Source organism: Schistocerca piceifrons, chromosome 4, assembly GCF_021461385.2.
Source record: "Schistocerca piceifrons isolate TAMUIC-IGC-003096 chromosome 4, iqSchPice1.1, whole genome shotgun sequence".
In the NCBI taxonomy this organism is placed as follows: domain Eukaryota; kingdom Metazoa; phylum Arthropoda; class Insecta; order Orthoptera; family Acrididae; genus Schistocerca; species Schistocerca piceifrons.
Genome location: NC_060141.1, coordinates 303,206,938 through 303,227,670, shown reverse-complemented (window position 1 = coordinate 303,227,670; position 20,733 = coordinate 303,206,938). Strand labels below are relative to the sequence as shown.

The window sequence follows — 20,733 nt, the reverse complement described above, 5'->3', positions numbered from 1 at the left end:
GAGAACTGGGCTAACATACATAGAACAATACTTCAGAATTCTGCTAGATACCCCGTCATATCCATGAGAGTTCTTGGTCTTTAGTGATTTAATTGTTAACTCAATCTCCCTCTTGTCAGTATCATGGAGGAGCATTTCAGGTAACAGTCTCGGGACACTTTTTCCTAAGAGCGCTATATGATTCCCTGTTGGGACTAGGTTTCTATTTAGTTCACCTGCTATATTCAGAAAGTGATTATTAAATACTGTACATATATGCGACTTACCAGTAACACGGACATCCCCACTACGCACTGATTCTATATTCTCGACCTGTCTCTGCAGACCAGCCACTTCCTTTACGACTGACCATATGGTTTTAATTTTATCCTGAGACTTAGCAATTCTATCTGCATACTACATACTTTTTGCCTTCCTAATAACTTTTTTAAGCACCTTACAATACTGTTTGTAATGGGCTGCTGCATTTAGATTTTGATTGTTTCTAACGTTTTGATATAATTGCCACTTTGTTCTAGAAGATATTCTTATCCCTTTAGTCAGCCACCCAGGCTGCCTGTTTGTGCTAGTATCCTGTTTTGAACGTTCTAACGGGAAGCACCTTTCAAAGAGCACGAGAAAAGTCTTGAGGAAGGAATTATATTTATCGTCTACTGTATCAGCACTATAAACATCTTGCCACTCTTGTTCCTTGATAAGGTTTACAAAAGTCTGTACAGCAACTGGATCAGCTTTCCTAAAAAGTTGGTAACTATATTTAACATGTGTTGCAGCACAAAAATCTTTTAGACTTAAAATTTGCGCATCATGATTTGAAAGGCCATTCACCTTTTTGCTAACAGAATGCCCTTCTAATAATGACGAATGAACAAAAATATTGTCTATGGTTGTTCTACTGTTCCCTTGCACTCTCGTTGGAAAGAACACGGTTTGCATAAGATTATATGAATTAAGGTGGTCTACCAGCATCCTTTTCCTTGCACAATCACTTATACAATTAATATTGAAGTCACCACATATAAGTAACTTTTCGTATTTCCTATAAAGTGAACCAAGAACCTCCTCTAGCTTTAGCAAGAATGTTGTGAAATCGGAGTCTGGGGATCTATAAATAACAACAGTAAGAAGTTTAGTTCCACTAAATTTAACCACACCTGCACAACATTCAAACACCTTTAAAGTGCAGTACTTTGAAACATCAATTGACTCAAATGGAATACCGTTTTTCACATACATGGCTACTCCCCCACACCGCAAAGAGCTCCTAGAAAAGCTGCCAGCCAACCTGTATCCTGGTAAAGGAAGCCTCTGAATTATCTCCTTAGTTAAGAAGTGTTCAGATATACCAATAATTTCAGAGTCAACATCTATAAGCAGTTCACTAACTTTATCCCTAATACCTTGTATATTTTGATGAAATATACTAATTCCCTCATTAATCGGATACCCAAGCTTTGTAGAAAGTGGTTTCTTTGTTAGACTTCCCTTAAGCAGGAATACCTATCAGCTGACTTCAATCTAAAAAAAGGTACAGCTCTAACACCCACAACTACCGGAATTTTCCCATGAGTGATCCCACCACCCCCACCTATGCTGTCACCTATAAGTTTTGCCAACCTCCCCTTCCCATGGTGCAGGCCATGTCTAGTGAAACCCATCCTACTGATAGACTCCACCGACACCACTGAAATGTGACTCATGCCTTCTGTCATCAGCGCACCCCCAAGTCTCATGTTACTACGCCTGACGGCTGTATTAAGATGAGGCCGATCGTGACGCTGAAACAGTTCTACGAAATGCACATTCGTGTTGCCAGTCTGAGTGGCTATCTTTTCCAGGTCACCATCTATGTCATACTCCCCATCCCTATCAATACTATTACCAGCCCCACCCACAATCACTACCTGATCCTCTTTAGTAAAATCCCTACATAACCTCCCTATGTTAAGTCACCTGAGCCACTCCTGCATTAGGCTTCACAATGCTGGTGACCTGGTACTCACTCCCCAAAACTTCCTGCAACTGCTGGCCTACTCCTCTACCATGAGAACTACCTAACAGCAGAACCTTCTTCTTTCTCTTAGACTTTGCAGCTGTCCTAGCCACCGTAACTGCTGAGGTCTGCTGCATACTTCCTACATCTACAGCTACTACAGATTCCTCTCCACTAGACTCTGACAGTTGGTCATATCTATTACAAATACCAATAGTAAAACTATCTGAAAATCTCCTTCTCCTAGCAGATCTCTTGCCAACAGCCAGCTCCCATTCCCCAACCCCCTTCTCCCTCCTCATCCTATCTAGCTGCTCCTGTGCGTTTTTCAACTGCACCTGAAGGGCACAGATCTTAGGCACCTGCTCCTCTATCAACTTACTCTTGCTACATAACCTACAGTTCCAGGAGAGGATCTCACCAGAATGCCCACTGGCTTCCCCACTGCATTCCCCCCAGTGAAAATACTTCGAACAAGTCTCACACCGCAATCCACTACTCACGAACCTACGGCAAAGCCCACACTTCTCATTCATGGTAAAATTTTACAATTATTGAAACAAGAAAACAACTTTATCTAAGTTCCGCTACTACAATAAGATGATGTTAAAAACTGATTACAATTATCACAAACTTGCTCTACAAGGGAAGTAACTACTATTATTGACAGTATTAATCAACAACAAATGAGAATATAACAAAATACTAACACAGAAAGAAAATCATACGTCTAATGACAGTAACGAAACTGAAAGCAGTAAGCAAAAATTTCTTCTGAAGTTATTTCACCGGAAAACACCAAGAACACCGGTTGAATACTAAAGTTACTAAATAAACTACTATACACAAACAATTAATTAGTACTTAGCTTTCGATGCGCCGCTACAGCTGCAACTGGTCAGCGCGGAATGTAAACACGGGTAAGAGGTTAAGTTGCTCGATATGAAACACTCACAAATATCAGGCCACAACACAAGAAATGCAGAGGTGAATGAAGAAACCACTAATAAATCACTTATATAGTAAATATTATCACAAAAACAGTTCAAATATATATCTGAAACCTAAAAATAGAAGAAAACTTAGAGCGATCTCACACGCACTGGAATATTCGCAGCATTCGCTCCAACCGAGAGGACTTGAAGTTGCTGCTCCGCTTGCACCGTCCGCTCGTCGTAGCCCTCCAGGAAACGAAGCTACGCCCATGCGATCAAATTGCCTTGGCACACTACACCTTTGTGCGTTTTGACCTACCCCCTGTGGCAGGTATCCCGGCTCATGGAGGGGTTATGTTGCTGGTCCGGGATGATAATTACTACCATCCCATTACGTTGCACACCGACCTGCAGGCAGTTGCCATCCGCATTACTCTCCCCACTTTTACATTTTCCATTTGTACCGTTTACACTCCATCGTCATCTTCTGTTACCAGGGCAGACGTGATGCAACTTATTGCTCAGCTACCTGCACCATTTTTGTTAACTGGCGACTTCAATACCCACCATCCCCTTTGGGGCTCTCCAGCATCCTGCCCGAGGGGCTCCCTGTTAGACCTTTTCAACCAGCTCAATCTTCTCTGCCTCAATACTGGCGCCCCTACTTTTCTCTCGGACACATCTCACACCCATTCCCATTTAGACCTCTCTATATGTACTCCCCAACTTGCACGCCGGTTTGAGTGGTATGCACTTTCTGATACATATTCGAGCGACCACTTCCCGTGTGTTACCCATGTCCTGCAGCATACCCCCTCTCCGTGCTCACCTAGTTGAACCATCTCCAAAGCAGACTGGGGGCTCTTCCCTTCCAGGGCGACCTTTCAGGATCAAACCTTCACAAGCTGCGATCGTCAGGTCGCACACCTCACGGAAGTCATTCTCGCTGCTTCCGAATATTCCATCCCTCACCCTACTTCTTCTCCACGTCGCGTACCGGTCCCCTGGTGGACCGCAGCATGTAGAGACGCTTTACGTGCTCGTCGACGTGCTTTACGCACCTTTAAACGCCACCCTACAGTGGCGAATTGTATCAATTATAAACGATTACGTGCACAGTGTCGTCGTATTATTAAAGAAAGCAAGAAAGCCAGCTGGTCTGCTTTCACAAGCACCTTCAACAGTTTTACTCCTTCTGTTGTCTGGGGTAGCCTGCGCCGGCTATCTGGCACTAAGGTCCACTTACCAGTTTCTGGCTTGACGGTCGCGAATGACGTCCTTGTGGCCCCTGAGGCTGTCTCAAATGCCTTCGGCCGCTTTTTCGCAGAGGTTTCGAGCTCCGCTCATTACCACCCTGCCTTCCTCCCCCGCAAACAGGCAGAGGAGGCTAGGCCACCTAACTTCCGCTCCTCGAATCGTGAAAGTTATAATGCCCCATTCACCAAGCGGGAACTCGAAAACGCACTTGGCCGATCACGGTCCTCCGCTCCAGGGCCTGATTCTATTCATATTCAGATGCTGAAGAACCTTTCTCCTGCGGGTAAAGGTTTCCTTCTTCGTACTTATAATCGCATCTGGATTGAGGGACATGTTCCCGCATGGTGGCGCGAGTCTATTGTCCCGATCCCTAAGCCGGGGAAGGACAAGCACTTGCCTTCCAGTTATCGACCCATCTCGCTTACCAGCTGTGTCTGTAAAGTGATGGAGCGAATGGTTAACTCCCGTTTGGTTTGGCTGCTCGAGTCTCGACGCCTACATACCAATGTACAATGTGGATTTCGTAGGCGCCGCTCTGCTGTTGACCATCTGGTTACCTTGTCGACCTTCATTATGAATAACTTCTTGCGGAAGCGCCCGACCGCGGCTGTGTTTGATTTGGAGAAGGCTTACGACACCTGTTGGAGGGCGGGCATTCTCCGCACCATGCATACATGGGGCCTTCGTGGTCGCCTCCCTCTTTTTATTCGTTCCTTTTTAGTGGATCGACAGTTCAGGGTACGTGTGGGTTCTGTCCTGACACACCTTTCGCCAGGAGAATGGGGTGCCACAGGGTTCAATTTTGAGCGTCGCTCTTTTCGCCATAGCGATCAATCCAATAATGGATTGCCTCCCAGCTGATGTATCGGGCTACCTTTTCGTGGACGATTTTACCATTTATTGCAGCGCGCAGCGTACGTGTTTCCTGGAGCGCTGTCTTCAGCGTTCTCTTGACCGTCTTTACTCCTGGAGTGTCGCCAATGGCTTCCGTTTTTCTGCCGAGAAGACGGTCTGTATTAACTTATGGCGCTACAAAGAGTTTCTCCCACCGTCCTTACGACTCGGTCCCGTTGCTCTCCCATTCGTGGAGACAACAAAATATTTAGGTCTTACATTTGGCAGGAAACTTAGCTGGTCTCCACATGTCATATTTGGCTGCCCATTGTACCCATTCTCTAAATGTCCTCCGTGTTCTCAGTGGTATGTCGTGGGGAGCGGATCGAACCGTCCTACTTCGCCTATATCGGTCGATCGTCCGCTCCAAGCTGGATTATGAGAGCTTCGTATACTCCTCTGCACGGCCATCCATCTTACGTCGCCTCAACTCCGTACAACATTGGGGTTTACGACTTGCGATCGGAGCGTTCTATACTAGTCCCGTCGAGAGTCTTCATGCTGATGCTGGTGAGTTGCCACTCACCTACCGGCGCGATATACTGCTTTGTCGGTATACCTGTCGGCTGCTGGCAATGCCCGACCACCCGTCTTATCGTTCCTTTTTTGATGACTCTCTCGACCGTCAATACGGGTTGTATGTCTCTGCCCTGCTACCCCCTGGAGTTCGCTTTCGTCGCCTCCCTCAACACATTAATTTTTCACTCCCTGTAACCTTTCGAGTGGGCGAGAGCCACACGCCACCTTGGCTCCAGGCTCAGGTCTGCGTTCACCTTGACCTCAGCTCGCTGCCAAAAGAGGTTACCCCCGGTTCGGTCTACCACTCGCGTTTCGTTGAACTTCGTTCGAAGTTCATTAATATGACCTTCTTTTATACAGATGGCTCAAGGACCAACGACTGGGTCGGGTGTTCCTTTATTGTCGGGGCATGAAGTTTCAAATACCGGCTCCATGGCTCCATGGCCATTGTTCGGTCTTCAGCCAGGCTGTTCTTTACGTCTGCCGCCACCGACATTCTGCTTATGTCATCTCCTCCGATTCCCTGAGCGCCATCCAGAGCCTCAGTGATCGGTATCCGGTTCACCCTTTCGTGCACCGGATCCAACGCTCTCTTCAGCAGCTGGTGGACGTCGGTTCTCCGGTTAGCTTTATGTGGGTTCCTGGCCATGTCGGTATCCCTGGGAACGAAGCTGCAGATGCCGCGGCGAAGGCTGCGGTCCTCCAGCCTCGGACAGCTTCTTGTTGTGTCCCTTCGTCAAATTGTAGCAGGGTCATTTGTCGGCGCATTTTATCGCAGTGGCATGCCGATTGGGCTGCACTTACGGACAACAAGCTTCGGGCCTTAAAACCTCTTCCCGCGGCTTGGACGTCCTCACGCGCTTCTCGGCGGGAGGAGGTAGTTTTGGCCCGGTTACGAATTGGACACTGCCGGTTCAGCCATCGCCATCTGCTGACGGCTGCGCCGGCGCCGTTCTGCCCATGTGGGCAATTGCTGATGGTCCGCCACATTTTAACGTCCTGTCCGGATTTTAACACACTGCGTCTTGATCTTGGCCTGCCATGTACTCTAGAAGCCATTTTAGCGGATGACCCACGAGCAGCTGCTCGCGTTCTTCATTTTATCAATTTGACAACCCTCTCTAAGGACATTTGATTATGCTGTTTTTTTTAATCCTATGCCTGTCAGTTTTTTATCGTGTTTTCCGTTTCGTTGCTGTTTTAAACTTGTGACTCTCGGTGCATTCCTAACGTAGTCTGGGCGCTAATGACCGTTGAAGTTGTGCGCCCTAAAACCACAAAAAAAAAATCCGGTGACGCATGCTGCTTGTATTTCTTGTGTGCTGCGTATCTGACATTCATGAGATGTTTTAGGTGATCTGTGAGCCATGGCGCAGATTTTCCCCTTACTCTTACTGTTTTTAGGGGAGGATATCTGTCGTATTAGTTAGTATCTCAATGACATTAGACACTTTATTTATGTCGACGTTATTTTCTGCAGTTGCCTGCCAAGAAATGAGAGTATGTAGCTATTGCATCTGCATACTCTGAAAGGAACCTTATTGATACAGTCTGGACCAGAAGACTTTCTATCATTAAGTGATTAAAGTTGCTTCGCTACTCCGACGCTACCTACTTCTAACTCACTCGTGTTGGCAGTTATTCATTCTAATGCTGCTACTTCTTGAGTAAAAGCTTTTCGGAAGGATGAGTTTTGTAACTATGGTTTAGTGGCACTGATACCGATACTATATGCGTTACTGTCGCGCAGAGGAGGAGTTATGTCTTGGCGCTAACATACTTTACATATGACCAGAATCTCATTAGGTTTCGTGGCATCTCGCGTTGAAGTCCTCTAAGTTTAGAGCTTCTGTGAAAGATCACTAATCTCCGGATTTTACTTTAGTTTAAATTTGCCATGCTTTTTTCTTTTTTCTGCAACAGTGTTCTGACCTTTTTTGTGCACCAAGGGGATCAGATAAGTCGTTTGTTAATTTACGTGGTAAAAATCTCTCAATTGCTGTAGATACTATGTCTTTGAATTCAAGCCACGTCTGGTCTACACTTAAATTATGTATTTGGAAGGAGTCAAGCGAATTTTTTATATTTTTGAATATGATATTTTTCTTTTATTTTTGGACGATTTGGGAGTTAAGGTATGCAGTCTTGCTATGGCTGCCCTATGTTCACTAATCCTTGCGTCCGTGTGATGCTAGTTATTAGCTCAGGAGTATTTATAGCTAAGAGGTAAAGTGTATCACAACCGTTTGGTATTACATTGTGCTCATCAACTAATCGCTCAAAATAATTTTCAGACAATGTTTTCATAACAATTTTGATGTTTTACTTAAGGCTTTTTTGTGTTTCTCCGGGACCCTCTAAGCTGAAAAAAACACCGTCCACGCCACACAGGCCCTGCTACCCGTATAGCCACCCTATCGGAATTAGAAACCGCACCATTCTTCGGCGCAAGTCGAGAAATCTGCAGCGTACATGGTCGCAGAACCGTCTGAGCCCCTGATACAGACCCTCTACTCGGCCCTGTACCAGAGGTCCGCAATCGGTCCTCTCGACTTCTCGCAAATGGTGAGCTCTGCTTTCATCTAGCAAGCAAGACTGGGAGCCTTTGCCACTTCCGATAGGCACTCGAAGTCAGAGAATCTCTTCTGATCCGGAGCGGCAAACGTCGTTGGCACCCCGTCAGTTGGCTGCACCCTGTGTCCTTCATGGCATTCAGAATGATTCGTTCCACATCTGGAGTGACTCCACCAGGTATGCACACGGAGTGCACATCGGGTTTGTTCTCCTGCTTCGCACCCACGGCCCCAATGGGACGATGTTGTAGGATCACGTTCGTCTCGGCCCAGAATATGGCTGCAGTAACAACAGCTGTGCATTTCCGTCTCGGTACATTGACATGCAGTATTGAGTTCGCTTAGCTGTGTAGTACTACCTTCATCACTTTTATTCCTAACTAGTTTAGAACATCGTTGCTTAAAATAAACACGCCGCACACAGTGTTGCCAACTAAAACGAATGATTGTCTGGTCAGCGGCAGCAAACGTCTGCTACGGACTGTGACAACTAGCACGTGCGGCAGCTCAGTTTTTAGGCTGCTGAAGAGCGTACAATGAGGCGTGACGATAAAAGTGCAGAAAAGTATTAGAAGTGACAGGCGCTAGACAACCGCATCAGACAGTGGACATGAAAGCTGTGAGCAGTTTGCATAATGTCGCCAAAACATTTACATATCAGAATGACTTTTCGGCAAGAAATATACCATATACACTGGTTTGCAAAACTAAAGGACGAAAGTAGCTCTGGCATGACGTGTCACTCCCAAGAGACATAGATCGACGGAACTTGGACCATACGTAGAAAGAAATCCTACTGTACTACCGAAGGTAATTGAAAGAAATATGCAATGAGATGAACAGAAATGACACTTTCATTCTGAGACCAGGGCCGGTTAGAGAACTTTTTTCTACACAGGTGCCATATTATTTTGCGCGCTCCTCCCCTTCCTTTCCCGCTCTCCTTCATACATCAGTAGCCGTTCCTTTTGCCCTTGGTAAGGCATTTGCAAATAAGATAATGCAGTGCGTGTGTTAAGAAGAAACACGCAATGCTCTTTCGGACAAGAATCCATATCCCAAGGAGGAGGCACTGCAGCGACTACAGCAGTCGTGAAATACGGTCGCAGTTACGAATACGAACAACCATCAGCTACAAAAGGGAATGACGACATGGAAAATTGGTGACAGACCGGGACTCGCATCCAGATTTCCCGCTTTACTCGAGCGATCGCCGTAACAGCTTGTAACGCCGGAAATGCATATCCTCCTATTTCCATATATTCTTTATTAATTTTACCCTTTAATTTTCACCAATTTCATTTGTATTTTTGCTTTCATTTAGATGTAACCCTTTCCACCTTCTTTACCGACAAATTAACTTCGGTGACGATTGCTTTTCCCAAATTTCCATTAGGTGCACGCGGTTTAATTTTTCACTGTCAGTAAGGTCGATAAGTGAGGGGGAGGTTACAAGCTGTGGCTATCAGTGCACGATTCACGACCTGACAATAACTTGTATACGTCGTCGTTCCTTCATCAGTCTGTACTGGTAAATACATTCTGTAAACCCCTTTCAGACGTCGCTGCCTCATAGCGGCGAATAAATAAGATATTGCAGTGTCTGTGTTATTGAGAAGAACGATGCACTGATCTGTCGGACATGCATGCAAAATAGATCTAACCAGTCTACTGACCGTGGAAACGGCCTTTAAAGTTGTATGTGAAACAAACATTCGCAGACTAGTCTGCTAATGTGTTACATATAAAACTTGAAACGCCATATTTACGTGCAGTAATCGCTCTTTGGATATATGATGGATAAAATTCGGAATCGCGTCATACGAATATTGAGGTCATTCCTTGCCTGACGTCTTTCACCATTGCGACCCAGTAAGACCGAACGTAGAACTGCTGATTTTTTTTTAATTTCAGGTCTGCCGTCGAATAACAAACGACAAATCTTTTCGTGTGATGTTAGTTACAAATTAACAATTTTCGGATTTTCTTCTTACCTTGTACTGTGAAACCTCACTTACTGCCAAATTTCATCATTCTAAATTAACAGGAAGTAACATAAAGGTTTTTCTGAGTGTGATTGCATCAAGACATGTGAAATAAGTGGCCATAGTTTGTGATTGCATTGACGTACAAGCTAACGTTTATTATGCCGTCAAGTTACCGAAGACCTTAGTACGTGACATTAATTTCAGCTTAATACTTCTACCGTTTCTGAGAAAAGGGGATTTCAAAAGCCGGATCGACAGACGGACAACAGAGCGATCGAAAGGGCTCCATTTTTGCCAACTGAGCCGCGGAACCATAACAATGCAATCAGGACCGGAAGCACCGATGAAAATACGGACGTGGGGAAGGAGTACGTGCCAAAATAACGTTGACCGGTTTGTGTACCATGTTTAAAGATCTGGAGGTTAGTACATCCATGCAACATTATGCGTCGCGTGACAGTAAACACTTGGACCACCAAAACGATCATGTTCGACAATGTTCCTGTGTGAATTACTTGCCCCCATCTCTCACCATATCAGGGTACGTCCAGCATTGTCGAGCGTGATCGTTTTAGTGGCCAAAGTGCTACTGTGTGGCGAGACATAATGTTGCATGGACGTACTGACCTTAATCACTGAACTCACCATTCATCGTCGTTGTGACTCGGTACTCCTATACCATGTGTGTGTCTTACGAGGGAGGTCCATTCGGTCCTGAGTTCATTTCTATGGATGGCAATGTTCGGGCACATAGAACAGCATATGAGTAGAGGCTCTTGGAACGAGAGGATATTCGGCAAATAAACTGGCCTGCCCCTTCCTCAAACGCCATCGATCACATGTGGGATGCGTTGCAGCACGTCCTCATGCACCAACGATGGTCCAGCAGTTGTCAACAGCGCTGATGGAGGAATGGAACGCCCTACCACAAGATTTCCATAACAAACTTGTGGGCAGCATGGGAGCGTGTTGACGAGCATGCACTGCCGTCAGTGATCATATACCTAACAACTATGTCCCGTCTTCTGTGGTGTCTATAGCACCATCGTGAATTGCGGTGACTTCAGAGTAATTTCTACCTTTGAATGAAAGTATCATTTCTGCACGGTTCATTCCGTATTTCTTTGTTACCTTCTGTACTATACTGCAGCACTTTCCATGTACGGTCAAAGTTTCATGGAGCTACCTATGTCATTTGGCAGGGACAAATCATACGAAAGTTTCTTACGACGGTATGTTTTGCACACCAGGGTATATTTTCCATTTCTGTGTTGGGAGACCCAAGATACGGACATCGTAAACACCCTGGCAGCTAATCAAAACAGCTAGAAACTAGTTAATGATCTCGGTGACGAAAACAATATTAACTGGTCGCTGCATGCCCTGATAACTGTAACAGTAGAAGTGGTTAGACACACGTCGCAAACAAGCAAGGCTGACAGTAATAATTAATAAATAACTGGTTAAAATATATACATAGCATTCACAACAAGTGAATGAAACCTTTCTGCTTACAGAACAGGTAATCACTAACACAGCCACACTATCTTCCTGAACTAGCGCTCGTTTCCTGCAACCAAGATACGAGTAGATAACAATTCGCTTCAGGTGAAGACTCTATCCTCAGACGACGTTATCTATTACCATTTCGTGAGGTACATGACCCAACGCCTTCCTGCAAAATATTGCAAAGACAGTGGTTAGTCTGGGTTGGGGATTCACTCTGCCCGAGGACTGGGTGTTTGTGTTGCCCTCACCAGTTCATCATCGTAATCGTCGTCATCCGTCAAAGTGACTAAAATTGGACTGTTTAAAGATTAGGACTTTATATGGGCGCTGATGACAGCGCAGTTGCGTGCCCCACAAACCATCACGATAGGGGTTAGTGTCTTAAGCTAAAAGTATGTTGAGCAAATAATTTAAATTTAGGGATATCTTTTGACATGACTTACTTTTTACTGACGATATTTTAGCTGAACATGAATTCCTACTATAGCCATCCATATTTTTTTTGCAGATGCAGTACATTTTCCTGGTGATTACAGTGGCAGTGCTACATGGAGAATCGAATGCTGCCCGCATTCTGGGTCTGTTCAATTATCCAGGAAAGAGCCACTTTATAATGTTCGAGGAGGTGATGAAGGCGCTCGCTGCCAAAGGCCACGAGGTGTTTGTCTACAGCCACTTCCCTCAAGCGAAGCCTGTACCAAACTACACTGACATAAGCCTGGTCGGTTCTCTGCCTTCCGTCGTGAATGGAATTCCCATATACGATACGTTTGGTAGAGATGATCCTTTGGTAACATTGAAACTACTCGAAAGCCTCACAGTGCATGCGTGTGATAAGCTGCTGCAGTTCCCCCCAATGCAACAGCTAATGAAGTCAAATGAAAAATACGATCTAATCTTCACTGAGCCATTCACGACTGACTGTATGCTGCCCTTCGTCTACAAATTTCAGGCACCCAACATTGGACTAATTTCTTCTGTCTTTATGCCGTGGAATCCGGATAGTTTTGGTTTACCTGAAAATCCGTCGTATTTGCCACACATGTTTCTACTGGTCAGTGACCACATGAACTTCTTTGAGCGTCTGAGAAACGCATGGTATGTGACCTATAGCAAGTTATTTTTTTACCAGTACATGGACAAACCTACAAATAAGATAGTCAGGAAGTACTTTGGCGACAGTCTCCCTCCTTTACAAGAAATAGCAAAAAGTACTAGTATGCTTTTCGTCAATTCACACCCATCTTTGAATCCTCCGCGACCAATTGTTCCAGCTGTTGTGGAGGTCGGCGGTATACACATCAAACATGCGCAGGAACTCCCAAAGGTAAGTGATTCAGTTTACTATATTCACGTCATAGTAAGTTAAACCCTAATATAAAAAGAAACGGAAAAAATCCTGCTCAGGAAGCTCTGTGATCAGTTGATGACAGCAGTGCACCTATCCCGAGTGTACCCCTGTGGGTCCAGGGATTAGAATAGGCCTGAGGTATTCCTGCCTGTCGTAAGATGCGACTTCAAGGAGTTTCTCACGTTTCGGCCTTTATGTGATGGTCCCTTGTGGGGTTTGACCTCAATTCCTCGAACTTTCCGTGAAGAACGAGCCAATTGGGGAAGGGCGCCTTACGTGGCACAGTGTCCATCCTGCGCTGAGACCTCTCGCATCCTTCATTCTCCTGCTGCTAGATGAGGTCACCCTCCTGGGTGCGTTTTCATCCATCCTCAGTGCCATATCGCTTTCTGCGCTGACGAGACTATAATGGACTTCTTAGGTTGTTTGCGCCTGATATCCAGTTCGGTAGCCAGTCTGTAGTGGTGGGGTCTCCATGTATCCTGTTGGTTGTAGCCCCCTGAACACACAGGAATCGCTCTGCTGATGCCTGCGCCGTTAACTCCCCACTTGTGCCAAGGAGTAGATGCCCATCACCCTGGGGAATCGGGACTCAAGGCAATGGAAATCCTGCCAGGTGACCTTTGCTGTGGCTGGGTGGCGCCCGTGGGGAGGGCCCCTGGTCGGAGTGGAGCTTGTCCAAAATGGGCTCATGGTCGGATCTGATAAAAACAGCATCCTCTGCCCAGTCATGGGTATTACTCGCTTGTGACAAGGTTGGGGATGTTTGTTTCCATCATGGCCCCATAAGAGCTTAAATATGGTCCAGGGTATCAAATTTTGTAGGGACATTTTTTTGCAGTCTGCGATGAGCTGTGCACCAGTTTAGAGGGGGCGAGGTGTCCATTTCATCCAGCGTGCACACTGGGATTTGATAGATAATCAGGTTGCCACTTGGGCCTTCATCTTCGCCTTAGAGTGTGACACATTACCCAAGAAGGTCAAGGTAATTGTCTTCCCTCCCTGATGCAATGATTTAAGTGCTGGAAGTTTGGTCGTGTCTTCCTCCTGAACTTCCAGCGTCACCTGATGGGATGTCCTTCATATCCCAATACTCCCTGTGCCCTGCCTCCCATCTGTGTCAACTACAGAGAGCACCATTCGCCTTGCTCGCCAGATTGCAGGAGTCTCCAGAAAGAAAGGAAAATAATGGAATACAAGGCCCTGGACCGACTCACCTGCACTGAGGCTAAGAGAATATGAGAGGCTGCATCCTGTGCATATGTCAGTCTATGCTGCCACTAAGGCAATGGTTCTAAAATCTTCTGTTCCACAGCGTAAAGTTGGCTCTGAGCTGCCAGACTCCACATGCCCACTTTCTGGTGGGGGCACTTTCCTCCCTGTTCATCCTGCACAACCTACTGCCCCAGCCATCGTAGACGTCAGTTCCCAGTTCTCAGCTGGAATAGTAACTTCTTCGGCTCCTCTCTCCAGGAAGGGATCCCTTTGGACACTTTCATCCCAGGTTCCTACCAGTGGCCAAACTGACAATCGTCAGTGGCTGAAGCAACCAGAAGTAGCTGGTTATATGGCTTAAAGATCTTCCTTGGTCTGTGAGACTGAATCAGTCAAACCCTCCCAGTCAGGAAAATATACAGAGCAGCGTCACAAACCTAAAAATAAAGACCCCCAACAACTAAGGCACTGTGGTGGCACCCACACCACCACTTCCCCCCCCCCCTGCGGGTCCAGGGTAAGGATAGGCCCAAGGTATTCCTGCCTGTCGTAAGAGGCGACTAAAAGGAGTTTCAACCGTTTCGGCCTTCCATGTGATGGTGCCCCTTGGGGTTTGACCTCCATTTTTCAAAATTCTACAGAAGTACGAGCGTTTTGGGGAAGGACACCTTACGTGGTGTACCACTGGTCCTCAGTGCACTAAGACCTTGGCACTCAGCATTGTAACGGCGTTGTAACCAAACCCACTATTCCTCAAATTGGGCCTAAATGCCTGATGGGTTGTACAAGTTACGCCCATAGTGCATCCCCATCTGCACCTACGATCATGATGGACTTTCCATGGCACCAGAAATCCAGCATGGTAGCCAGCCCGTTGTGGTGGGGTCGTCATGTACCCTCTAGGTTGTAGCCCCCTGACAACACAGGGATCGTACTGCCGATACCTGAGCTGCACCCTCGCCACGTCGGCCAAGGAGTAGAAGCCCGTCTCCTTGGGGCATCAGGACTACTCCCAGCAACGGTCATCCTGCCAGGTGGCCCTTGCTGAGGCTGGGTGGCGCCCGTGGGGAGAGTCCCTGGTCAGAGTGGGTGGTATCAGGACGGACGTTTCGTAGATGAAATGTCAACATGTATCAAGTCGCTCTGTGGCCGAGTCTTTCAAAAGAAAAGGTACTGTCTCTGGTTCTGGTTCTCCTGCCCTTTCCCCCTTGGCCACTCCCTGGGAGGAAGGACAGGCCCGCCGGCTTGGGGCGAAGTACTTCCCCCACTATTTGGTCTGTTCTCGAACCGATGGGGGATGTTCGCCACCTCCAAGCCCATGTTCTTTGTTCAGCACATCACGGACATCTTCGGGGAAATCGAGGCTCTCAGTAAAATGCGTTCGGGGTCCGTTCTTATAAAGACCACCTCCGCCACACAGTCGGCGGCGCTCCAGGCGTGCGACCGACTAGGGGACATCCCAGTGTCCATTGTACCGCATCTGGCACTGAATAGGACGCAGGGGGTTATTTTTCATCGGGACCTCCTGCTGCAATCTGATGAGGAGCTCAGGGCCAACCTGGAGCGCCGAGGCGTGCATTTCGTCCGGCGAGTCCGGCGAGTCCAGCGCGGCCCCAAAGACCGTCGCATCTACACCGGGGCCTTTATCCTCGCCTTCGAGAGGGACATTCTCCTGGAGAAGGTAAAGGTGATGTGCTACCAGTGCGACTTGCGACCTTACGTCCCACCTCCTATGTGCTGTTTTCGGTGTTTCCGCTTTGGGCACATGTCACGGTGTGAGGCTGAGCCCCTTTGTGGCGATTGTGGACGTCCTCTTCGTGAGGAACATACATGCACCCCACCACCTCGGTGCGTTAATTGTCCTGGCATCCACTCGCCTATATCCTTAGACTGCCCCGCGTATCAGAAGGAGAAGAAGATTCAAGAACTCAAAACTTTGGATCGTCTCTCTTATTCTGAGGCCAGGAAGAAGTATGACCGCCTCCATCCCGTGACGTTGACCACTTCGTTTGCCTCAGTCGTGTCCACTCCTTCCACAGTATCCTCACCCCTATCCTGTTCCCCCTCCACCTCCTCCCCCCATCCGGGGTCTATGCCTCCGCCTCCCAAATCCCTCCCTTCCAAATCCTCCTCCCCCACTGCCCCCGCCCCCTCTGCCCCAGGGGCCACCCTTCCTCCTCCTCCTCCTCCTCCTCCTCCTCCTCCTCCTCCTCCTCCTCCCCCTCCTCCTCCCCCTCCTCCTCCCCCTCCTCCTCCCCCCCCCCCCCCGCCGCCTGAGAAGCGATCCTCTTCTCCGGCGTCCATCGGGGACCCCCGCGCGTGAGGACCTTCTTCGGGTCCAGCTCACCATCCCTGTGCCTCCTCAGACTTCCAAGAAGGCCTCCAAGTAGTAGTCTCTATCCCCCTCTCCACCCCGGCGCGTTTCATCTGACGCTCCATCCGTGAGTCGCTGCTCCCGGCCGTCCTGTTTCGCCGGGACGCTCGGCTGCCAGGCGCTCAGCTGGCCTCTTATCGGCAAATGATGCTGCCCCTCCTACACAACCCGGGACAGCGGCCGCAGCTGGCGAAGACTTGATGGAACAGGATCCGCCTCCCGCCGGTTGTAGCGTTGTTCCCTCGAAACCTGGCCCTCCGCGGCCGTCAAGGTGACCAGCTCTTCCCCCGTCTCTTTTCCCCTCTTTTGTGACTAGCGATGGCCTTGTTACATTGGAACATGAGAGGTATTCGATCTAATCGGGAGGAATTACAACTGCTCCTCCGCCTGCACTGTCCGCTCGTCCTTGGTCTCCAGGAAACCAAGTTGCGCCCGATAGACCGTATTGCCTTGACCCACTATACCTCGGAGCGGTATGACCTCACCCCTGTGGACGGTATCCCAGCTCATTGTGGGGTCATGTTGCTCGTTTGGGACGATGTCTATTACCATCCCATCCCATCCCATTGACCACCCCACTCGAAGCAATAGCTGTCTGTATTACTCTTTCTGCTTTTACTTTTTCAGTTTGTACCATCTACACTCCATCGTCATCCGCAGTTAGTCGGGCTGACATGATGCACCTGATTGTTCAGCTTCCTCCGCCGTTTTTATTGTTTGGCAACTTCAATGCCCATCATCCCCTTTGGTGCTCTCCTGCATCCTGTCAAAGAGGCTCACTCTTGGCGGATGTCTTCAACCATCTCAATCTTGTCTGCCTCAATACTGGCGCCGCGACTTCCCTCTCGGACTCTACTCATACCTACTCCCACTTGGACCTCTCGATCTGTTCTACCACTCTTGCCCGTCGGTTCGAGTGGTATGTCCTTTCTGACACCTATTCGAGCGACCACTTCCCCTGTGTCGTTAGTCTCCTGCACCACACCCCATACCCACGTCCTTCGAGCTGGAACATACCGAAAGCTGACTGGGGACTTAATGCCTCCCTGACGACCTTTCCGGACCACGATTTTCTCAGTTGTGACAGCCAGGTCGAATACCTCACGGCTGTCATCATCAATGCTGCCAAACGTTCCATTCCTCGTACTACCTCTTCTTCAAGTCGCGTTTCTGTCCCCTGGTGGAATGAGGCTTGTAGAGACGCTATCCGTGCTCGACGACGTGCTTTACGCACCTTTCGCCGCCATCCTACGTTGGCGAATTGTATTGGATACAAACGACTCCGAGCGCAATGCGTAGTCATCAAAGACAGCAAAAAGCTTGTTGGACCTCTTTCACCAGCTCCTTCAACAGTTCTACTCCCTCTTCTGTCGTCTGGGGTGGCCTGCGCCGGTTGTCGGGCATTAAGGCCCACTCCTCGGTACCTGGCCTGACCGCAGGTAATGAGGTCCTTGTCGATCCTGTGGCTGTCTCCAACGCCTTCGGCCGGTTTTTCGCGGAGGTTTCAAGCTCCGCCCATTACCACCCTGCCTTCCTTCCCAGGAAGGAAGCAGAAGAGGCTCGGCGAACTTACTTCCACTCGCTGAATCTGGAAACTTATAATGCCCCGTTTACTATGCGGGACCTCGAAAGTGTGCTTGAACTGTCCCGGTCCTCTGCTCCGGGGCCAGATGCCATTCACGTTCAGATGCTGGCACACCTTTCTCCGGTGGGCAAAAGCTTCCTTCTTCGTACCTACAATCGCATCTGGACCGAAGGTCAGGTCCCCATGCATTGGCGTGACGCCGTCGTTGTTCCTATACCCAAACCCGGGAAGGATAAACACCTTCCTTCTAGTTACCGCCCCATTTCCCTTACAAGCTGTGTCTGTAAGGTGATGGAGCGCATGGTTAATGCTCGGTTAGTCTGGATTCTTGAATCTCGACGGCTCCTTACCAATGTCCAATGCGGCTTTCGTCGCCGCTGCTCCGCTGTTGACCGGTTGTGACCTAGTTGACATACATAATGAACAACTTTTTGCGAAGGCGCCAAACGGTAGCCGTGTTCTTCGATTTGGAGAAGGCTTATGATACCTGTTGGAGAGGAGGTATCCTCCACACTATGCACAGGTGGGGCCTACACGGTCGCCTGCCCCTTTTTGTTGATTCCTTTTTAACGGATCGAAAGTTTAGGGTATGTGTGGGTTCCGCCTTGTCCGACGTCTTCCTCCAGGAGAACGGAGTGCCTCAGGGCTCCGTCTTCAGCGTAGCCCTTTTTGCCATTGCGATCAATCCAATTATGGATTGCATTCCACCTAATGTCTCATACTCTCTCTTTGTCGATGACTTCGCGATCTACTGCAGTGCCCAGAGAACATGCCTCCTGGAGCGCTGCCTTCAGCATTGTATAGACAGCCTATACTCATGGAGCGTGGCAAATGGCTTCCTGTTCTCTGAAGAGAAGACGGTTTGTATCAACTTTTGGCGATATAAAGCGTTCCTTCCGCCATCCTTACATCTCGGTCCCGTTGTTCTCCCATTCGTGGAAACAACTAAGTTTCTAGGGCTCACATTGGACAGGAAACTGTGTTGGTCTCCACATGTCTCTTATTTGGCGGCCCGTTGTACACGTTCCCTTAATGTCCTCAGAGTTCTTAGCTGTTCATCTTGGGGAGCGGATCGCACTGTCCTGCTTCTCTTGTATCGTCCATAGTCCGATCAAAACTGGATTATGGGAGCTGCGTCTACTCGTCCGCTCGGCCATCCCTCTTACGCCAGCTCAACTCCATCCACCATCGGGGAATACGTCTTGCGACCAGAGCCTTCTACACTAGTCCTGTCGAGAGTCTTTATGCTGAAGCTGTCGAATTACCATTGACCTACCGGTGTAACGTACTGCTGTGTTGGTATGCCTGCCGGCTGTTGTCAATGCCCGACCACCCCTCTTACCAGTCCTCCTTCGCCGATTCTCTCGACCGTCAGTACGGGTTGTATGTGTCTGCCCTGCTGCCTCCTGGAGTCCGCTTCCGTCGCCTGCTTCGACATTTGGATTTTGCCCTCCCTACCACCTTCAGAGAGGGTGAGAGCCCGACACCACCTTGGCTCCAGGCTCCGGTTCATATTTATCTCGACCTCAGCTCACTCCCGAAGGAGGGTACTCAGGCTGCAGTGTATTGCTCACGGTTTGTCGAACTTCATGCTCGACTTACCGGTCACACCTTTATTTACACCGATGGCTCCAAAATTGACGATGGTGTCGGCTGTGCCTTTGTCGTAGGGGCCGCCACCTTTAAATACCGGCTCCTCGACCAATGTTCCAGCTTTACGGCCGAGCTTTTTGCTCTCAATCAGGCCGTTCTGTATGCCCGCCGCCACCGCCATTTATCGTATGTACTCTGCTCTGATTCCCTCAGTGCTCTTCAGAGCCTTGGAGTTCCCTATCTGGTCCATCCCTTGGTTCAACAGATCCAGCAGTCCCTCCATTCTTTCGCTGATAATGGTTCTCCTGTCAGCTTTCTGTGGGTTCCTGGACATGTAGGAGTGCCTGGGAATGAGGCTGCAGATGCTGCAACCAAGGCTGCAGTCCTCCTGCCTCGGCCAGCCTCACATTGTGTCCTGTCATCTGACGTTCGTGGGGTTGTTTGTAAGAGGCTTGTATCGTTGTGGTGGGATGCTTGGTCATCCCTCCAAGGAAACAAGCTCCGGGCAGTAAAACCGCTCCCAACTGCTTCGACAACCTACTCCTGACCATCTCGGCGAGAAGAGGTCCTTCTGACCAGGTTACGGATTCGGCATTGCAGGTTTAGCCACCGCTATGTGCTCTCCGGTGACCCAGCCCCGCAGTGCCCTTGTGGTCAAGCATTCTCAGTGCGCCATGTTTTATTGTCGTGTCCCCGCTTTAGTCAATCTCGTGTTGTCCTGTCCCTGCCATCTACTTTACCGGATATTTTAGCTGATGACGCTCGAGCAGCTGCTAGTGTTCAAAGTTTTATAACTTTGACTGGCTTGTCCAAAGACATCTTTTTTACTTATGTTATCTGTATCTTTGTCAGGACTTTCTGGTGTCCCCCCCCCTCCCCTCGAGTTTTACTAGATTCCATGTGCTCTAACAACTGTGACTGGGCGCCAATGACCTCAGTAGTTGAGC

The 20,733-nt window shown here is 48.4% G+C and overlaps 1 protein-coding gene across 1 annotated transcript in view; it reads left to right on the top strand.

Annotated features, from left to right (window-relative positions):
- Positions 1 to 20,733, top strand: part of LOC124795404 — a 332,223-nt gene that overhangs the window by 223,634 nt on the left and 87,856 nt on the right. Inside the window, exon 6 of the mRNA XM_047259426.1 lies at positions 12,177 to 12,995. Within this exon, the coding sequence (XP_047115382.1) occupies positions 12,177 to 12,995 (819 nt within the window). The remainder of the gene's footprint in view (positions 1 to 12,176; positions 12,996 to 20,733) is intronic.